Source organism: Tachysurus vachellii, chromosome 21 (assembly GCF_030014155.1).
Source record: "Tachysurus vachellii isolate PV-2020 chromosome 21, HZAU_Pvac_v1, whole genome shotgun sequence".
NCBI classification, from domain to species: domain Eukaryota; kingdom Metazoa; phylum Chordata; class Actinopteri; order Siluriformes; family Bagridae; genus Tachysurus; species Tachysurus vachellii.
The window spans coordinates 15,030,988-15,052,472 of NC_083480.1; the positions used below are offsets into that span (position 1 = coordinate 15,030,988).

Below are 21,485 nucleotides of genomic sequence, written 5' to 3' on the forward strand. Positions count from 1 at the left end.
ATCCAGGTCTTTATGGCGCCATAATACTTGACATAACTATGAAATTTGCAAAAAGTATAAAATATAAATCTGGAAATGGAAGAAAATAAAACGTTCAGTAAAATAACATATTACCATTTCTGCATCTATTTGCTATTGCGGGTAACCGTGGAGACACGGTGCTAACATATTGTGGTTGTTTATTTCTTTTAGGATTTGGTGGCATTAACTGTGAGGTGAACGTGGATGACTGTCCTGGCCACAAGTGCATGAACGGTGGGATTTGCGTAGACGGAGTCAACACTTATAACTGCCAGTGCCCGCCTGAGTGGACAGGTATAGTTTCTACACACATTAAAATCTGTATATACTGTATCTTAGATCTTTACCTGTTATAACACTGTGTGTTTGTGTTGTCAGGTCAGTACTGTGCTGAGGATGTAAATGAATGCTTGATGCAGCCAAATGCCTGCCACAACGGCGGCACATGCTTCAACACCAATGGTGGCCACACGTGCGTTTGCGTGAATGGCTGGACAGGCAATGATTGCAGTGAGAACATCGATGACTGTGCCACTGCAGTGTGCTTTCATGGAGCTACATGTCATGACCGTGTGGCATCTTTCTTCTGCGAGTGTCCAGTGGGCAAGACTGGTATGTTTTGTTTTTTTTTTTTACAGACACACAGCATTTTGCACACGAGGCCATTTTACCCTCAGGTTCACCGCTTTGGTTCTGAACTATTCTGATTTCTGACTGCAGGTCTGCTGTGCCACCTGGATGATGCCTGTGTCAGTAACCCCTGCAATGAAGGTGCAGTGTGTGATACCAACCCACTGAATGGCCGTGCCATCTGCACATGCCCGGCTGGCTTCGTCGGTGGGGCCTGTAACCAGGACATGGATGAGTGCTCTATTGGTACATTTATTCTCACTCCATTACTATTCAATTCAATATACTTTATTAGCATGACAAATAATGATGAAAGAAAATGATGTAAGCGATACATACTTCTTATAAAATAAATTTAATGGTTGAAAATTGCTGCATAAGATCAGAAAATATCTCATAGTACTTGAAAATGTTTAAGGGACATGCTAGACTAGTGGGTAAGGTGTTGGACTTCTGATTGGAAGGTCGTGAGCTCAAATCCCAGCTCCACCAAGTTGCCACTCCTGAACCCCTGAACAAGGCCCTTAAACCTCAATTGCTCAGTTTTATAAATTGAAATAAAATTGTGTCTGTAACTCTGGATAAGGTTGTCTGCTAAACGCTGTAAATGTTACTGAAGAATTAGATAAGGTTTTTGATTACTAAAATTGTTTTACTGTTATGCCAGTTTGGCTACTGATAAGTAGATTTTTGGTTTACTATTTCTAGGTGCCAACCCATGTGAGCACTTCGGAAAGTGTGTGAATACAGAAGGATCCTTTCAGTGCCAGTGTGGCCGTGGTTATACCGGCCCTCGATGCGAGATTGACATCAACGAGTGCCTGTCCATGCCTTGCCAGAACGATGCCACCTGCCTTGATCGCATCGGCCAGTTCTCCTGTATCTGCATGCCTGGTATGGCCAGAGACTTCACATCACATGCTCCAGTGCAGTCTTGATGTTGCACCGTTACAGCACTCTATAGTCATCAGAGTCATGATGGATCAATGAGCAATGCTTAGCATGTATTACATAATAATCTCATAATAATGTATTACATCATAATCTCTTTTTGGTTGCAAGTTGCGAGGGCTGATAACCATAATGTTCTGGCCAATAGTGGCATGGAAAAATCATGGGCTAACAGATTGACACTTTTGACTACACATAACACACACACATGCTCAAAGTCCCATGCCCAGCTACGTTACGTTCATACTGTGGGTCTTTACGAATATACAAATGATGGCTGGGAGTGTGAGGTCTATAGGGCTAGCAGAGAGTAAGCGGGGGAGGAGAGTGTGCTGCATGATAATGAGCAGTGGAGTGGTGGGAATGAACGACAACAATAGGGCCTCTCTGTGCTACTCTCCGTGCCCCTCATGCACACAGAGAGAGAGCAAACTTTTTCCCATCGCTTTTCCCCCCAACCCCCACCATCCCCCCCCTTAAAAAATCCTTTCATTTCCACAGACACCTCTTGCTCTCCTCCTCTTCGTCAGCTGGTTCTGATTCTGTGCTACTGCTGCCGGGTTTTCCCTCGTTCATATTTAATTACGTCGCATGCTTCTTTAACCTCTTTCCACTGTTTATAAGCTGCTTCAGCTTCCACAGTCCATAATCTGTCTATATGGAGGCCAAAGCAGGTCAAAGAGATTGTAAAGTGGTACGGTTCAATAGAGAAGCCAGTGTGTGTACAGTCATTATTCAGAACCCATAAAACCTCATTTTAAGTGCAAGAACAGGGCAGCATAAGCATGGCATGGAGTGGCCGACAGGTTCCTTAGGGTCTGGATGATGATGTCATGTAAATTAAAGACTCGGCAATTATGAGTATGTGGGAAATTAGGTTTTTGGTCTCTGTTTTGCTCAGGCTATGCTGGCACACACTGTGAGGTGGACATTGACGAGTGCGAGAGTAATCCCTGTGTAAATGACGGCATCTGCAGAGACCTGGTCAACGGTTTCACCTGCACCTGCCAGCCAGGTAAGAGAACAAAATTTACTTGTTTAATTTCCACTTGGTGAACATATAAGTCAATCAATATCAGACTGATAGATCTTCTGCTGGCCTGATGGTGCTCTGTGTAATTACTCATAAGAACGAGGCCTTCAGGGGCAGCAGGACTGCGTGCCGGAACAAAGGCACCATTGTGCACCCCTCCTCGCTTCTCTGCCCCCACTCATCTATAGGACAGAAGAAGGGGATGGCAGTCTCTCCTCCTCTCTCTCTCTATGGTTTTTAGGGGTAAGAGGGGGAACAGCAGTCCTGCTAATGAGATTCTTTTCCAGGTCCGCAATTTACATCTGGGGCAGACAACCCCCCGTAGCACCCCCCATCTAGCTATTGAGTTGGTAGGGTTTGTGTGAGTACTGGGTTAGGACATGGAGGGGGGGTTCTGGCGCATGAAGAAAACAATTCTAGTGTGCCCCCCTTCTTCTAACCTCCTGCCCTAAGCATAGCCACAGATCCCATCACAACACTGTTAATCAACATGGGTGCATTCTACAGATGCAAAAATGGACATTTCCATGGGGCCCCAGCCTATAGGTTGCACTTATTCACCCCACGCATGTTTTCCCAGCCTTACGAATGCCAGCAATTGATTAAATCTCAGGACATGTCCATAGCCACACCATTTTAAAGAAAGCCGTAGTGATTGCTACGGAAATATGAGCCCACGTCAAACAGTGCTCTATGTGCCGTGTTTATTGGTGCATGGCTGTACATAAATTCGTGAAAAAGCAGGTGGATTTGGTGTCCTTCCTTGTGCTTAACGTCATAAAAATGTCACACTGTGTCTCATCTCTATGCAGTTAAGATTTGTCTAGGCATCTGGATCAGTAACAGAATCTGTGTAAAATGTATAGCACATTCTCAGACACGGAAAAATTAACGTATGAAAAAAGTATTTAAGTTTTTAGAGTTAAAGTGTATAATAGTTTTTGTCAAATCCGTTTCTTTGTCCATCTAAAAATTGAGAATTGTGTCTTCAGTTCTCATGTGTTTAGAATTTGAGTTTGTGGTCATACAAACTTAAATCTTACCCCCTACAGACAGGGAAATCTTAGTTTTGAATCTTAGAGACTTGTCCAGACTCTTAACCAAACACGGACTTTGTTAACTACAAAACATTTCAGAGCCACAGCTTGTGATTTATGTATTGTCCAGGCAGTTCAGACCTAGGCCAGGCACCTCTGCCCTCTGTAGCGAAGCGTAGCATGTACACTTGTCCTCCTCTGCCTCATTGTGACCTCTGACCTCTGTGTTTGTCTGTCCCAGGCTTCACTGGCACCATGTGCCAGATCGACATTGACGAGTGTGCCAGCACACCCTGCCAGAATGGAGCCAAGTGCATCGACAGGCCTAATGGCTACGAGTGCCGCTGTGCTGAAGGTAAGCCACTGTGTGTATGTGTGTGTGTGTGTGTGTGTGTTTGTGTTTGAGAGAGAGTGTGTTTGTGCTGAGTGTGGGCATGTTCTCCAGAACATCACAGTTGATATTGGTTCCATGCACCTGATATTGAATCTGATCTCAAGGTCAAACATTATGTGGCCATGATCAGACCGACAGCAGGCTCTTAATCCCACTCATCCCCCCCACTGCACCCCAGGATCATGGGGTCACTCAGGGCCAGCAGCTGCTGAGGATGGGGGTTACGCTTTGCCTTCACCTCGGCATCTGTTCATCTGAACGCCACAATAACATAGCGACACAGTGCCGTATGGCACGGCCATAAGATCACGGCCAAAAGATCAGGTCCATCTGAAGGAATGCAGAGTCTGGATTTTGGAAATACTTTATATCCGCAATAAGGTGGTGCGAATTTGTTCAGTATAAAGATGTTGATACGAATTTTAGGGTTTGAAATCAATCCCGATATTTTACACTTATATATAATATAATATTATATAAATTTGTCCAGACACGGGACTCTTAAACTGGTCCCCAGGATGGCAATTACTGCTAGATGTAGAAAAGGATGTATAAATAAAGGCACGGTTAGTATTTAAGTATTATTTTATTTAATTTAATAAGTATATATATATCAAAGTAGTATAAGTCATTTTTACATATTGTTACTTGGTTAATTATGTACAAATTATTTATTTCTTTGTGACATCCACTACATCCAATACATACAGCCACTATCTAGTGAGTGCACTGAAAAAGAAGTCCAAATGTTCCTGCGTCAGGAATGTTTTATAAATATATAAATAAATAATAATAAATCTATATCTGCTATACGTGAACTATATTTGTTATATATATATATATATATATATATATATATATATATTGTTGACGTGGCAGTGTAGTAATCTACCTCTAATGTTAAAAAAACAAAATATTAAATGAATAATTTAATTAAAACCAAGGAACCGAGGTTACTTATCAATGATCTATATTTACCTGTAAGCACTTATTTAATATAGAAGAATATTTAATTAAATATAGCATATATTTATATAAATATAGCATATATTCACTATAAATATATGAAATATAGCATATATTTAATTAGACCGTATTTAAATTAGACCGTATGTATATTGTCTAAGGGTAGCAGCTGCTTGGTATTCTGCTGGCTCGTGTTCCTGTTCTGGGTCGTCCCGTTAGAGGGGTACGAGGTATTGTCGCTGTGCTCTTCAGGACAAAAGCAGTTCTATGAAGCCTGTGAAAGCCTTCGCTTTCTCTCTCATTCTGTCTGTCTCTCGCCCTTGGCTCTTTGCTCTTGCTGCTGCCTGACAACCTGTTGGCATGGAAACCACAGGAACCCGGGCGCGCACTGTAGGACCTTTCACTAGACAGAGTGAGAGAGTGAGAGAAAAGGAAACGGGGCAAAGTAGAATGGAACTTTGAGGGGGGAAGGGGGGGGCATACAGATTGAGGAAAAGGATTGAAAGTTTTTGGAGTATAAAAATAAAAAGAAGAAGAATCTGGGACAAAAAAAGTAAAGGGTCGAGAGAAAGAAAGAAAGAAAGAAAGGAAGTGTTCACAACTGTAGACCAAACTGTGAAAAGCGGCAAGTGAATCGCTGAGGCAGCGCATGAAAACACAGTAGTACAGCAAGAAGAAAGGAAGAGCAGAGCACAAGACAGCTCGTCCCATAGAAATACTGGAGATGAGGTCACGTCTGAGTCGCTTCCACCAATCACCACAAACCTCAGAGGAAATCCATCCTGACGTACAGCCAGAAAGCCCTAAACAGCCAGAAAAGTCTGGAGCGCAAAAAGATTCTTAGAGCTGTGGACAAATCATACATTAGCAGTTTTTATTAGCATGTGAGTGAATTACACAATAAGTGACAGTTTATTTAGCCAGCTTGGCCAAATAAATGTATGTTTGTGTCTTCCTGTGCTAACAGAAAATCTGATGAGGCTTTAGTCTTGTCTTGAAAGCTAGCAAGGAATAAAAAAAAAGGTGCAATGGAAGCTAGCTAAGACAACAGCTTGCAACATTATCCAGCCTATAGGAAACTGCTGATAATATAATTAATAAGAATATATAATACATTAAAATCGATTACAATATTTTGCCAACGTTTCTTAGACGAGTGACATCTCTGAAGCTGAAAAATAAAAGAAGATGGCTAGAAAAATTGACCTAAAATGAATGTTAGCTAGCTAGCAATATTAACAGGATTAAAACACTGTAGCTAAAAAAAAAGTAGCCTAAATAAATGTAGGAGCTAATTAGCTAGTTAAGTATTTGCCTGCGTTAAAAATATCTAACTGGCTATAAATAGCTAAAAATTGTATGATGAGATATTCATTCATTCATTCATTCATTTTCTACCGCTTATCCGAACTACCTCGGGTCACGGGGAGCCTGTGCCTATCTCAGGCGTCATTGGGCATCAAGGCAGGATACACCCTGGATGGAGTGCCAACCCATCGCAGGGCACACACACTCTCATTCACTCACGCAATCACACACTACGTACAATTTTCCAGAGATGCCAATCAACATACCATGCATGTTGATTGGTTCGTCAGGGGAGGAAACCGGAGTACCCGGAGGAAACCCCCAAGGCACGGGGAGAACATGCAAACTCCACACACACAGGGTGGAGGCGGGAATCGAACCCTGACCCTGGAGGTGTGAGGCGAACGTGCTAACCACTAAGCCACCGTGCCCCCCATGATGAGATATTTAAATGCAATAATACAGATATCATTTATTACCACTGTTAATTAGGCTAGCTAGCCATTAGTTTTAACTTCTCTCTAGACTGACTGTTCTAAATGTCTCTCTCCCATCTCCAGGGTTTGAGGGAAGACTCTGCGAAAGCAACATCAATAACTGCCTACCCGACCCATGCCACCACGGCACATGCATAGACGGCATCGCCAGCTACACCTGTAACTGTGTGCCAGGCTACACGGGCTACCGGTGTGAGAACCAGCTCAACGAGTGCCATAGTAACCCCTGTCAGAACAGCGGCAAGTGCGTGGACCTTGTCAACAAATACATCTGCCAGTGCCAGCATGGGACCTCAGGTGAGGCAGTAAAGACATTTACACCTGATGTGTTTATAGAAAACACATTCTGATTTCTGATTGGCTAGCAGACAGGATTGAAAATAAGGAAAGTAATAAATTTTAGCTTTTTTGAAAATGCTAGCTGAAAATTTTACACTATATCATAGTGTCTTTCGTAATCACCTGCTCTGGACACTTCAGCAGGTGCCAGAACTCGCTTCCTTATCAGCTTTAGTAAGTCGTTTTTACTGCAGCCGTCTTGTAAACAATATTACATAATCATATTTGAATACAGGCACCAATTGTGAAATCAACTTTGATGACTGTGCCAGCAACCCATGTGACTATGGCATCTGCAAGGACGGCATAAACCGTTACGACTGTGTGTGCAAACCTGGTTTCACTGGTACGTCTGCCGCACCATGGATTTCTTAAAAATAAGTAAACAAATAAATATGCAAACGTCTTTTACTCTGTTATGACACCGAGACTCAAGTGAGCATTACAATTATTTCTGTTTCTCACTGTTTAGGACCGAAGTGTAACATGGAGGTGGACGAGTGCTCGTCAAATCCCTGCCGTAACGGAGGCACCTGCGTGGATGAGGAGAACGGCTTCCACTGTCTATGTCCTACCGGTTTCCATGAACCGTACTGCTACTCTCATGTAGATGCGTGTAGCAACAGTCCATGTCTGCATGGAATCTGCAGAGAAGATCCCAATGGGTATCAACCATCTTATATTTATAAGATATTATACTACCATATTACTACCCTTTTTTCTTGTCAGCGTTACAACGGCTTCATGCTATCGTGTTGCAAGATTTTTTTGTGCTATTTGTGTTGTGTTAGTTGTTCTCATTCCCAGACATGATAAGTGTAAAAATCTGACACTTAATGTTTTTTCTGGCTTGTATCCTGCAGGTATCGCTGTGACTGTGAGCCTGGATGGACGGGCAAGAACTGCGATCTGGACCGTAACGACTGTCTTCCCAACCCATGTCAGAACGCTGGAACCTGCTCTGACCAGCTCAATGGTTTCACCTGTAAATGTCGTCAGGGCTTCAGAGGTGAGCGTGGTGCTCCGTCTCTTAAATATTCAGGCAGGAAAGCATACACAGCTAGATTTTGGATTTGACTTCATTGAGAAACATGAGAATTTAATATATAATAATATTTCCCCTTGTTCAAATATGCATGATGATGCTTGTTTCCTTAATATAATAATGTAGGAAATGGTTTTACAAAAATCTCCGATGCCAGGAGCTCGTGTGAATCCCATTAGCATTGAGGGATTAAAATGTGTGCCTGTGAGAGAACTAAAGATCTGAGCCATATCGCCTCCTGCTGGACGGTTTGGTGAACTAAGTGTGGATGTGAACTCTAATGATGTTTCTTCTTATCCATCACAGGTAATCTGTGTCAGGAGAACATAAACGAGTGTGCGTCCAGCCCCTGCCTGAATCACGGTACCTGTGTGGATGGCGTGGCAAGTTTTACCTGCCGGTGTGAGACACCCTACAGCGGACCCACCTGTGCCGAGGAGCCGTGCTCACCCAACCCGTGTGCCAACAATGCTGCATGCATTCACTCTCTCGACTACCTGGGCTTCAAGTGCACCTGCCCACCTGGATGGCAAGGTGAGTCTGATGAGCAATTATCATGTCAGAGTTTCTCTCTCGTATGTCTCGTATTTTGCTAATTCGTGTCTTGTCTCCACAGGCCAGCTATGTAATGTTGACGTGAATGAGTGCAGCTCTAACCCATGCAAGAACCGCGGCACCTGTACCAACACACCCGGTGGATACGTATGCTCGTGCCGCAACGGCTACACGGGGCCTAACTGTGAAACTGACATCAATGATTGTCTCCCAAGTGAGTAATCGCATACTAGTACAGAGTCTTAGCTTAGATGCTTGGTCACATCTGAGTCAACTTCATGAGTCAGAGTCAGGGCAATGAGAAAATCAACGAACTTTGAAGATTTCTCAACAGGAACACATCTCACGTCTCAGAAACATACGTCTTGTAAAGATGTAAAAGGGAGTCCAAACTCTTCTGGGTGATACTGGATAGATGGATTATTAATTATTACAGTATACAGGTGTAGAAAAGTGTGTTGAAAACGCTATGCGGTGTGAACAGCCCATGAATGACTCCTGGGATGAAAGGAGGAAAGTCTTTATGCTGTTTTTGTCTATCCACAGATCCATGTCTCAGCGGAGGCTCCTGCATGGATGGCATTAACACCTTCTACTGCACCTGCCTGCCTGGCTTCACAGGGCCACAGTGTGCCACTGAGGTGAACGAGTGCCAGAGCTCCCCTTGCAAGAATGGAGGCACTTGCACAGACTATGTCAACAGCTACACTTGCACCTGCAAACCAGGCTTCACCGGCCTCCACTGTGAGACCAACATACCTGACTGCACAGAAAGGTAGGAGGAAAATCAGGTTTTAAACCATATAAGTAACAGTATACAGGAAAAAAGGAAGGAAGGGAACTCATCCTCTGGTTCACGTGTATTCTGTAGTTCTTGCTTTAATGGTGGAACATGTGTGGACAAGATCAATGGTTTCTCCTGCACGTGCCGCTCCGGGTTTACCAGTGAGCACTGCCAATATGAGGTGAACGAATGTGACTCACAGCCCTGCCTTAATGGAGGAGTGTGTCATGACGGTGTGAAGACGTTTCACTGCTCCTGCCCCAAAGGATACACCGGCAACCGCTGTCAGGTACACAGAATACAAACCTACTGCAGAAGAGAATTTGTAAAAGTGTCTTTTTTTTGCATTCATCTTCTACCTATAAATTATGTTTTTGATGATTGCCGTGCAGGTCCCTGTGGACTGGTGTAGGCGCTCAAACCCATGTCAGAATGGTGGCCGGTGCAGACCAAAGGATGGATCGTTCACCTGTGACTGTGTGGGAAGCTGGTCCGGACGCTACTGCGATATCCCGGGAGTGTCCTGTGAGATCGCCGCTCGTCAAAGAGGTACAAGTGACATCGCATCGGACACCTGCTGTTGTTACCTCAACACGTTCTTGTCCTTTACTGCCGATTTCTTCATTCCTTTATTTTACGCCTACAGGTCTTCAGACGGACGATCTTTGCGATCACGGGGGTCACTGTGTCAACACAGGAAACACCCACTACTGCAAGTGTCCGGCTGATTACACAGGCAGCTACTGTGAGAGTCAGGTGGACCAATGTGAAGACAAACCCTGTCTCAACGGTGCCACCTGCAGGGGTTACGTGGGAGGATACACTTGTGACGTGAGTGCTCAGCGCAAATGATCAGCTGCTATTTGTCTGCATGACGATACACTCATTAGCTTGCTAGCAATCAATTTAGCTAGCAAAATCCAACGCACAAATTTAGCCGCACTATTGAGCTGGTTGCTGTGATCTATACACTCACTTCCTCCATTGCCACATGTCAGTGTTTGCCAGGTTACGAGGGACAGAACTGTGAGCGGGAGATCAATGAGTGCCGCTCATACCCGTGTCAAAACGGTGGAACCTGCATCGACCTGGTGGGTCACTACATCTGCTCCTGCCCTCCTGGCACACGGGGTAAGTCTACGGACACATGCTTATGGTCACTTTAGTATCAGTTAGTCCTCCGATGCGTATGATAACATTAAATCCTCTACCCAGGTGTTTTGTGTGAGATAAATGAAGATGACTGTGCCATACCTTCATGGCCCCGTGGCACCCCAAAGTGCCAGAACAATGGCACCTGTGTGGACCGGGTGGGAGGATACCGCTGTAACTGTCCTCCTGGGTTTACCGGAGAGCGATGTGAAGGAGACATCAACGAGTGCCGCTCAAACCCCTGCAACCTGGCCAACAGCCTTGACTGCATCCAGCTGCCAAACGATTACCAGTGTGTCTGTAAAACTGGATTCACAGGTGAGACATAATAGGATCAATGTGATGATCATGAGGTGCGTGGTTGAGTTGTGGACAGATGTTAATTTGTGTTTGTGTGCGGCAGGACAAGGATGTCAGAACAGGTTTGGTGTGTGCGATTCTCAGCCTTGTAAGAACGGTGGTGTATGTTCAATGTTCAGCAGCTCTCCAGTAGGATACATCTGCACTTGTCAGCTGGTGAGTCTCCATCTCTGTCGCCTTTTGTTCTTCTTAACTTTTAAAAGAATCTCAATCAAACACTCATCTTTTTCCAGGGCTACACCGGGTTGAACTGCGAACGCAGCATGTCTTGTCGTGAGCTCTCATGCTACAATGGCGGTAGCTGCACCCTGACACCGCGTGGTGCCCGTTGCTCCTGTCCACATGGCTACGCAGGTACGCAGTGCCAGGAGCGTGCTAACGAGAGCTGCTTGTCCAAGCCGTGTCGCAATGGCGGTACATGCAGAGAGGAGGTTTCTTTCCCTTATTTCAGCTGCCAGTGCATTTTAGGCTGGCGGGGTAAACGCTGCGAGGAATCCCGAATTATTGAGTCACCCATCTGCCCACTGCCTGACTGCCATGGCAAGGCCCAAGATGGTGTATGTGACAAGGAGTGCAACTCGTTCGCTTGCAAATGGGACGGCGGAGACTGCTCGCTGGCCATGAACCCGTGGGCACACTGCACCGACCCACACTGCTGGCGGGTCTTCAACAACAGCCAGTGTGATGAAATATGCAACACAGCCGAATGCCTGTATGATAACTTCGACTGCAAGAGCAAGGAGAAAGTCTGCAAGTAAGAGTCTGGATTCTGTTGTCTGTATATCTGTATATCGGTTATTCTCAAAGCAGGCTGTGAAGCAATGCAAGGGCTTCTGGGATTTTTGGTTAAAGCAATAAAACAAAACATAATAAAGGTTAGTTATTATCCAGTTATTACATTGTTTAACTGGTCACTTCACTCGAATGGGCTTAATCCAAACCTCAACAACAATTCAGCCTATAAATAATTTCTGGGACTTAATCGGGTGTTCCATCGCTGGGAAGTTTGGAAACAGAAAAAATTCTGGCTCCGAAAATAGACATTATTGCGTGCATTTAAATAAATTTTGTGAAATAAATCGTACATAAATCTGTCCAGTAAGCTGCAATTATAAAGGATTCCTCGCCCATTTGCATGTTTATGCACATAGAAAAAGAAAAAAAATATCAGATATAGTTTTATAAGCCAAAAAAGTTCCAGATCTTTAATCTTTCGTGTTTCTCACCACAGTCCAATCTATGAGATGTACTGCATGGACCACTATGCAGACGGCCGCTGTGATCAGGGATGTAACAACGAAGAGTGTGGCTGGGACGGTCTGGACTGTGCCAGAACAGTTCCAGAAGATTTGGCAAATGGCGTGCTGGTGATCGTGGTGCTCTTGCCGCCTGACGAGCTGCTCAGAACAGGCACGGCTTTCCTGCAGAAGCTCAGCAGCATCCTGCGGACATCCCTCCGCTTCAGACTCGACCACAACGGAGATGCGATGATTAAGCCATACACCGGACCCGGGGCACGATTCAAGCGCGAGCTCCCATCCCATAAAGAGGTCATTGGGTGAGTGCTTTTGCACCAAAGAGACACGTACAGGTCTTTTCATCGTTTTAAAACTTGTTTCTCTGATTTCACTAATATGATTTTTTTATTTCGGAGCAGATCAATCGTGTACTTGGAGATCGATAACCGGCTGTGCTCCCAGGACTCGGAAAGCTGTTTCCCAACAGCTGAAAGTGCAGCAGGTTACCTGGGAGCTCTTTCTGCTCAAGAAATGCTTGGGAAATTTCCTTATCCACTCAAAGAAGTTCGCAGTAAGTACAATTTTTTTTGGCTGTGAATATTCACTGTTCAGGTAAAGAAAAAAATCCATGTTTACATGCTAGCAAGTTCCTATCAAACCAAGAGTCTTCTTTTTAAACGTAGCAAACCTGTTTCTGTCCCTCAGGTGTGATAATAGATGACAATAACAAAATACCTCAGTGGGGACAGCTGCTTCTGGTTGGTGTCGCAGTGCTCTTCCTCATGGTCATCATGGTGGTGGGAATGCTGATTGCCAGACGCAAACGTGAACACAGCACCCTCTGGTTCCCTGAAGGCTTCTTCCTTAAAAAGGACACCAGCAGTAATAAGAACCGCAGAGAACCCGTTGGACAGGATGCTTTAGGCATGAAGTGAGTGCTTTATTCCTCTGTTATTAGCGTCGATATTAAACATTTATTAAACAGGGGTTAATGAGGTCTACTTTGTCCTTCAGGCACATGCCAAAGACGGTAGAAGAGTCCTTACTGGGAGACCACAGTGACCAGTGGCTAGACGCAGACTGTCCTGAGGCCAAGAGACTGAAGGTGAGTTCAGCGTCAAAAAAATTCATGGCGTCACATTTAATAATAACAGTCCACAATCGTGAATGTTTTAAAAATTTAATTATATTTAGATATTTAAAAGACATCAAAATACCAGTATTAAATACTCACGTGTATGTGTGCACTACAGGTGGAAGAGCCGAGTATGCTCTCAGACAGTGAAGATGCCGTGGACAGCAGACAGTGGACACAACACCACTTGGCAGCCGCTGACATCCGCATGCCTCCGTCCATGGCCCTTACACCTCCGCAGGGTGAATTCGATGGCGATTGCATGGATGTCAATGTCCGGGGACCAGGTACGACCACAGTGTACAGTTCACAGATAGAATCTGCAAACGTCATTTTATTGGAGATTTATGGTGGCTTAGTGGTTAGCACGTTTGCCTCACACCTCCAGGGTCGGGGTTCGATTCCCACCTCCACCTTGTGTGTGTGGAGTTTGCATGTTCTCCCCGTGCCTCGGGGGTTTCCTCCGGGTACTCCGGTTTCCTCCCCCGGTCCAAAGACATGCATGGTAGGTTGATTGGCATCTCTGGAAAATTGTCCCTAGTGTGTGATTGCGTGAGTGAATGAGAGTGTGTGTGTGTGTGTGTGTGTGTGTGTGTGCCCTGCAATGGGTTGGCACTCCGTCCAGGGTGTATTCTGCCTTGATGTGCCTGAGATAGGCACATGCTCCCCGTGACCCGAGGTAGTTCGGATAAGCGGTAGAAGATGAATGTATATATATATATATATATATATATATATATATACATATATATATATATATATATGTATATATATATATATATATATATATATATATATTAATAAAAATAATAATTTGGGCGCACGGGTGCCCCTAGTGGTGGGCGGCACCCTTAGCATTTGCCTATTCTGCCTATGCGCAGGGCCGATCCTGATGGCAGCCATGACAATGATGCATCTAAAAATCACAGGTTTATATTATGTACTCGTTTTGATGTAATCTAAAACTTAGAGAAATAAGGGATTTTCCTGGCAAGCAAAAAATGAGTTAATTTTTAATACCTTATACTTTAGTTTCTGAGGGGACGTTAATTTAGCTTTTTTGAAGGAGCCAGTTACACCGCTTGTCAGTTATTGTGTAATTTATAAGCTTATACTGCAGGCGTTCCACCATATTAAATGTCTTAACTAACCAATGTGTGTTTGTGTAGATGGTTTCACTCCACTGATGCTGGCTTCATTCTGCGGTGGTGGACTTGAGCAGGAAGTGGCCGAAGAGGATGACTCGGAGGAGTCTTCAGCTAACATCATATCAGACCTCATCTACCAGGGTGCGTCGTTGGGTGCTCAGACCGACCGCACTGGAGAAACAGCTCTTCACTTGGCTGCCCGCTACGCTCGCGCCGACGCTGCCAAACGTCTGCTTGATGCCGGAGCCGATGCCAACGCGCAGGACAACACGGGTCGCACACCTCTACATGCTGCTGTGGCTGCTGATGCTCAGGGCGTCTTCCAGGTAGCGCAGTTTGCTACTGATATGCTGCATTTTGTATTGTTGTGTATTTTTGTTTATTGGGTTGGGGTCAAGCATAGAAAGCAGGGGCTGACTTGATTTTTCAGACACTAAATATTCCTTTATTGCACAGAAAAGAGGCACGACTTTTTAAAAAAATAAGCATTAAGTAGAACGCCCAGATGAGTGTATAATGAGTAAATCAGTGTCTGTGCTTGTCTACTACTTCCGTCACTGGAGTTTAGAGAAGGTTCTTGACGAGTGCAGTGTTTGTAACAGATCTTTGCTTTCCTTTTCAGATTTTGATCAGAACACGGGCAACGGATTTGGACGCACGCATGTACGATGGCTCCACGGCTCTTATCCTGGCCGCTCGGTTGGCGGTAGAGGGCATGGTGGAGGAGCTCATCACCTGCCATGCTGATGTTAATGCTGTTGACGAGCTTGGTAAATGCATATGTTCGCTGACTTTATTCCTCCTGGACTATTTTTTCCATCAGGAGTTGGATGTCCATGTATATGTTCATATTCGTGTCGTTTTCTAGGTAAATCTGCACTGCACTGGGCTGCAGCTGTGAATAATGTTGAAGCCACTATCGCCTTGTTGAAGAACGGAGCCAATAAAGACATGCAAGACCTTAAGGTAGAGCAATCCAGTAATCCCTTTAACCTCAACTAGGCTTTTTTACCTTCCCATACATGACATCTTTGCTTTTTTTTTTTCCACTAATCTCTGACGTCTATTTGTTTTCCAGGAGGAGACACCACTCTTCCTAGCTGCGAGAGAAGGTAGCTGTGAAGCAGTGAAGGTTCTTTTGGCCCACTTCGCCAACCGTGAGATTACAGACCACATGGATCGTCTGCCTCGCGACATTGCTCAGGAGCGCATGCACCACGACATTGTGCAGCTGTTGGATGAGTACAACACAGTGCGCAGCCCGCAGAGCCACGCTGGAGCAGGACACCACCTAGCGAGTGGACATGCCCTCTCACCGCTCATGTGTCCACCAGGCAACTTCCTGTCCAGTCTGAAGAACACGCCGCAGGGCAAGAAGAACCGCCGACCAGGTGCCAAAGGAATAGGCGGACAACACGGGAGCAGTCTAAAGGATGCTGCAAAGGCACGGAACAAGAAGCTGACGCTGGACATGCAGAGTGCACTGCTGGACAGTTCAGTGACACTGTCGCCTGTGGACTCACTGGACTCACCACGCGGTGGTGCCAGTAACGCCGGCTATGTCACTAACCCAGCTTCTCCAGCTGCTATGCCCTCTCCAGGAATCTTCCACTCAGTGCCCAATACCCCGATGGTGCACAGCGGTATGATGGATGCTGGTGGTCCTTTCACAGTTTCCTTAGCAGGCTTGAACGAGTTGAGTCAAGCCACACACACTTACGCTCTCAACCCTGGCCAGATGAACCTGGCCATGGGCATGGTGAGCCCAGTGAGCGTGCCGTTTGACTGGCATACCCGTGCGCCACAGACCCCACAGTGTACCCAGCCAATGGTGAACATGGTGCACCCAGGGACACCGGGTAATATGCAGACTGCCGCTGTACTGATGCACCAGCAGCAGGTTTTTCGTAACACCCAGCAGCCCATGTTGCAGCCTACGCCAGTCTCTAGTACACCCACCATCAGCCCTATAAAGCTGCCTTCCATCGCCGAACAGCAGCAACAGCAGCAGCTACATGCTCATGGCCTTACCAACCAGCAGGCCCTCGTAAGCCTGGGTGCCTCAACGCCTCCGACTCCGCAGCCTCCTCAAGCCTTCTACCAGCAAGCGCAGCAGAGTCAGGCACAATCCCAACAGCCTCAGCAGCAGCAACCACAAACACCTACAGTCCCACAGAGCCAGGCTGCTCCTTCACAGGTCTCACAGGCTCCTCCAGTACAGGCCAGTAGCAGCACCACCAGTGCAGGACTGGAGGATTACCCCACTCCTCCTTCCCAGCATAGCTACAGCACAGCCATCGACACCACCCCTAAGCATTACCTGCACGTTCCTAACAAGCACCCCTACCTGACCCCTTCCCCCGAGTCTCCAGAGCCATGGTCAAGCCCCTCCCCTCACTGCGTTTCTGATTGGTCTGACTCCACCCCGAGTCCATCAGTCTCTGCCCCTGCCTCTTCCCATACCCAAATTCCTCACGCATCTGAAGCAAGTGGAAAGATGCAGGTGTTCGCGTGAGCAGAACTTCCCATAGCGTCTCTCTCTTTTTTAAATACGTCAGCCCGTTTCCAAAATTTTAATTGGATTAGGATTGACTTGGTGTTCGTTGACTGGACAGTCTGCCGGGTGTCGTCTGCAGAGAAAACAAGTAAAGGGAAAATTGTGTTGTCTTAAAAAGAAAAGACAATTTAATGAAGTAAGACGTTCTGTCACAGATAAACTTGTGTGTTGTTTTATTATTAAAAAAAAAAGTATATGAAGAAGAAAAAAACCACGTCTTTCATTTCAAAGACTTGGAGACACTTTTCCTGACACTAACAAACTTTTTAAAAAGTAGATTAAGAGAAAAGTTGAAGGAAAATTTTTTCTTACTTTTTTTTTTTTTAATTTATTATCTCAATGCATTCCTCTAAAACTGCCTTGTGGGTGTCCTCTCACTCTGTTTGTCTACACCTCTCCTGTTACGCCCCGTGTGTGTGAGGCTTGTGGATCGTTTCTTTCAACGTTTCCCACATCTACCGCTGAAGTGAGATGTATATTTCGAGTTACGGACAGAAAGAGCTGGACACGTCACCTCTTTTATGAGGTATTATTTATTTAGGCCAGTGTTACTCCACTAAATTGGCATTACAGATTACCTAGCCATGATTAAATTGTTTAAGTTAGTGATATATTTGAATTTGGTGAATCGACCTACAGTGAAACGATACATCCGTAGGAGTACTGTCTATCTATCTATCTATATCTATCTATCTATCTATGTGGGGCAATAATGTCGAAAGGCATTTCTGAAGCACTTCTAAGGCAGAGCGTGTAAGAATTAAATTGATAGCTGCTGTTGGGGGAATTTTGTCGCTTATAGTAAAATACGTCAGTTTTCAAGTATTAGTTTTAATAGAGCCGAGCTCACAAAAGGCCTGATTTCTCATTCCCTTCCATTAGCTTTTGTTCTGAGGTCACTTATAAACTCTCTGGCTGCCCTTTTTTTTAGTCTGTTTGGGTTTTTTCTTTGGGGTTGTATAAATTTATTTTGATGTTTTTTATTCTGTACCTTGGTTACCCTCGGACATCACGACGACATGATAAGCTGTGTATTTTATAGACTGCTGCTTCCTGTTGCTTCACGGTGACACTGCTAAGATATCACTGCCAACCAGAGCCCTTTATTTTTACACAAATAGAGCTCGACCAGAAGAACATTCTCCGATATCTTCTGACCTCTGGTCCTTTTCTTTATTTCTTTTTTTTTTTATAGGTTCTATTGGTTCATGTTTTTTTTTCTAATATGGTCTGCTCATTTTCATGACCGATATGTTGTGTTGTGTCATCTGAATTCTATGTGTGTGTATATCGGGGTGTGTAAAGGTCCAAAGAGGTGGCTAGTGGGCTGCTAGCGCTCTGTCACTCCTCAGGGAGGTGTTATATAGCATGCAGTGTAGTCTGCATCTCTAGCAGCCTCCACCTAACCGGCCTGGAGGACGGCGTCTGACTTGCGTGGCCTGAACGCGCCAGTGGAGCGAACGCTGCTATGTAGTGCTGCCCCTTGCTGTCAGCTGCAGGTACAGGCGCTTTTACTTCTCTGTAAAATCCCATCCCGAGCCGAACATTTCTGTTATTTCTGTTCTCACTGCATAAGGCTGTAATAGTTTTTTTTTTTAAGCCAAATCCGTATGCCTGTTTTATAAAATAAACAAATAAATAAATAAATAAATAAATAAATATAAAACACACACACAAAATGTGGGAAATTACATTTGCATTCATCCTTCCATTTCAAAGCAAGATTCACTTCAAGACATTTAATCTCAATTTTTATTTTTATTTTATTATTATTATTTTTTTTTTTTTTACAAAAGTGCTAACTTCAAATCTTTTTTTTAATACACTACCTTTCAGTCTTCCTCAGCGCTATGAACATTTTGAAATTCCAGCATTTTCTTTTGTACATACTGTTATCTCGTTTAGGTTTGTTTGTGTAAGAGAAGTCTAATGTTTCTAAAAAAATTATTATGTACTAAAAAACACAAAAAGTAAATGTACCTTCTATTAGCATTTTTTTTTCTTTTTTTTTTTTTTTTTTTGTTGTTGTTATTTTTATTTTTTTTTGAAACCGAGGATGTGACTGATTATATATTGGTCTCGCATTACTAGAACAGCCATAGATATTTTTCTGTGTTTATTATTAATTCCTATACTTGTTTAAAAGTAGTTTAAAAATCATTGTATATAAAAACTTTTTCACATTGTTTCTTTCTACAGGCATCAAGTTGTAAAATACGTTACTTCTAATAAAACAGTAGGGAACTACATTTCTGTCACTTGTCCTTTATTGTGTGTTTTCACAAAATGTGTTTTCACTCTCATAACATTGAGAACTTCACGTGAATAAAAAAAATCAACAATTATATTGATATTTAAATTTGCAGTCCTCATGCTTTTACTGTGAGCTTTAGGAAATGTTTAGAAACTTTTCAAAACTGGCCAGTAAATTAGCTGTAAAACTATAATAACAAAATAATGACTTTTACATTAGTATAAGAGGAATAAAACACATTAGAACACTGTAATATGTTAAAGCTTTCTAAATGATCTCTATTACACTGCTCTGTCACTAATCATTTGCCTTTAACAGTCAAAGAAAAGTCAAAAAAAAAGATTCCTTTAATATATTAAATACTTTCCTGTCAGAATCTCACACTACAGGGAAAGTTTCTTACTGGTCTCTGTGTCTTTTATCAACATTTTAATTATTGCTGACAAATACATACATGACATATTTCCATGCATTATTTCATTCATTCATTCATTTTCTACCGCTTATCCGAACTACCTCGGGTCACGGGGAGCCTGTGCCTATCTCAGGCGTCATCGGGCATCAAGGCAGGATACACCCTGGACGGAGTGCCAACCCATCACAGGGCACACACACACTCTCATTCACTCACGCAATCACACACTACGGACAATTTTCCAGAGATGCCAATCAACCTACCATGCATGTCTTTGGACCGTGGGAGGAAACCGGAGTACCCGGAGGAAACCCCTTGAGGCACGGGGAGAACATGCAAACTCCACACACACAAGGCAGAGGCGGGAATCGAACCCCCAACCCTGGAGGTGTGAGGCGAACGTGTGAGCTCAATATATTCAACATATATGTACTAACCAATATGTATTATACAGGTTTGCATGTAAATAAAAGACCAGACCTTTAAACCTTTTAAGTTCATCCTTGGCAAGACACACAGCCACAGCCAGTCCAATCCCAGAGGAACATCCTGTCTAGTTTCCATGATGCTCTCAATTATTTTCATTGACCACTTCCTGTCTCAGACAAAGTGCAATTCTGCAACTTCCTCCACTTTCATGTGTTTGAATTTCTGTGCATCTTCTAGACCTGCAAGAAGGGATCAGGATTAAACCAGATTCCTGCTTAATCTGTCATAATCGTCTTCTAAATATCTGGTATATTAGTATATAAATATTATATATTGCACTGCTACTAATATTTTCCTACAGAATACAGTAATCCTAATTATGCACAATTAATTTGACCTATAAATTCTTTTGCCCATAATTAAAACATGAATTTGATACTTTTATTGTGAATTCATCATTAAATAACCTTGTATATAATTTATAGCCAAATAATGTAAATATCCAAATTAAAAAAAATAATAATAATTTATTTACATAAAAAAATTAGATAAAACACTAATTAAATTATATATAGTAAAGTCTGTATTTCCCTGCGTGTGTCAGTGTCTTTAATGTTTTTTAAATTAATCCTGACGAATAAATAAAGCCCTTAAATATTTTATTTTTAATTTATACTTTATTGTCCTTTATTACTTTATTATTATCATTTAGTTCAACATGGGTTGCCAAATTATGTTTAAATCACCATTCAATATTATAACCTATTTAAATAAATATCTTACTTTATCTTAAACTCTTAAAATAATAATATTAATAACAATAAATCAATAAAAAATTATAATCAATAATACATTTTAAAACCATGGGTGAGTATATGTAGCAACATCAACATTATGTGTGTATGCTAAAAAAAAAAGTAACCAATCTGGCAACCGCGTTATAAAACATGGCGGTCTTGGACCTCGCATTCTGGGAAATGACGTTCTCAGGGATGAGCAGTGACGAACCGGAATAAAAAAAACACTCATTAATATTCAGAACACTATCTTAAAACAATTGTACACGCTTCTGGCAAAGTCACTAGTTCTTTTAGTAAAAAATTTTACTTTCTAAATCGTGCTAATTTTCCGACGTCCACACACAAAACTACATTACCCATAATGCAATTGAGAACACCGCGATGTAACCATGGAAACAGTTTGTGGCATTTACTGCTGGTGTTTTTTTTTTAACCAT

General features: G+C 43.3%; 1 protein-coding gene across 1 annotated transcript in view; it reads left to right on the forward strand.

Moving 5' to 3' along the window:
• The window catches only part of notch3 (notch receptor 3), a 34,588-nt gene extending 15,189 nt beyond the window's left edge, over positions 1–19,399 (forward strand). Inside the window, exons 5-33 of the mRNA XM_060857442.1 lie at positions 193–315; positions 400–633; positions 742–897; positions 1,360–1,545; positions 2,504–2,617; positions 3,914–4,027; positions 6,901–7,134; positions 7,412–7,522; positions 7,649–7,841; positions 8,040–8,185; positions 8,528–8,755; positions 8,838–8,990; positions 9,323–9,551; positions 9,648–9,849; positions 9,953–10,109; positions 10,207–10,391; positions 10,559–10,691; positions 10,776–11,030; positions 11,116–11,228; positions 11,306–11,826; positions 12,304–12,630; positions 12,730–12,881; positions 13,016–13,241; positions 13,325–13,415; positions 13,564–13,732; positions 14,615–14,919; positions 15,216–15,363; positions 15,462–15,559; positions 15,672–19,399. Coding sequence (XP_060713425.1) covers positions 193–315; positions 400–633; positions 742–897; positions 1,360–1,545; positions 2,504–2,617; positions 3,914–4,027; positions 6,901–7,134; positions 7,412–7,522; positions 7,649–7,841; positions 8,040–8,185; positions 8,528–8,755; positions 8,838–8,990; positions 9,323–9,551; positions 9,648–9,849; positions 9,953–10,109; positions 10,207–10,391; positions 10,559–10,691; positions 10,776–11,030; positions 11,116–11,228; positions 11,306–11,826; positions 12,304–12,630; positions 12,730–12,881; positions 13,016–13,241; positions 13,325–13,415; positions 13,564–13,732; positions 14,615–14,919; positions 15,216–15,363; positions 15,462–15,559; positions 15,672–17,108 — 6,740 coding nt within the window. The 3' untranslated portion in view covers positions 17,109–19,399. The remainder of the gene's footprint in view (positions 1–192; positions 316–399; positions 634–741; positions 898–1,359; positions 1,546–2,503; positions 2,618–3,913; positions 4,028–6,900; positions 7,135–7,411; positions 7,523–7,648; positions 7,842–8,039; positions 8,186–8,527; positions 8,756–8,837; positions 8,991–9,322; positions 9,552–9,647; positions 9,850–9,952; positions 10,110–10,206; positions 10,392–10,558; positions 10,692–10,775; positions 11,031–11,115; positions 11,229–11,305; positions 11,827–12,303; positions 12,631–12,729; positions 12,882–13,015; positions 13,242–13,324; positions 13,416–13,563; positions 13,733–14,614; positions 14,920–15,215; positions 15,364–15,461; positions 15,560–15,671) is intronic.
• Positions 19,400–21,485: the final 2,086 nt, after the last annotated feature.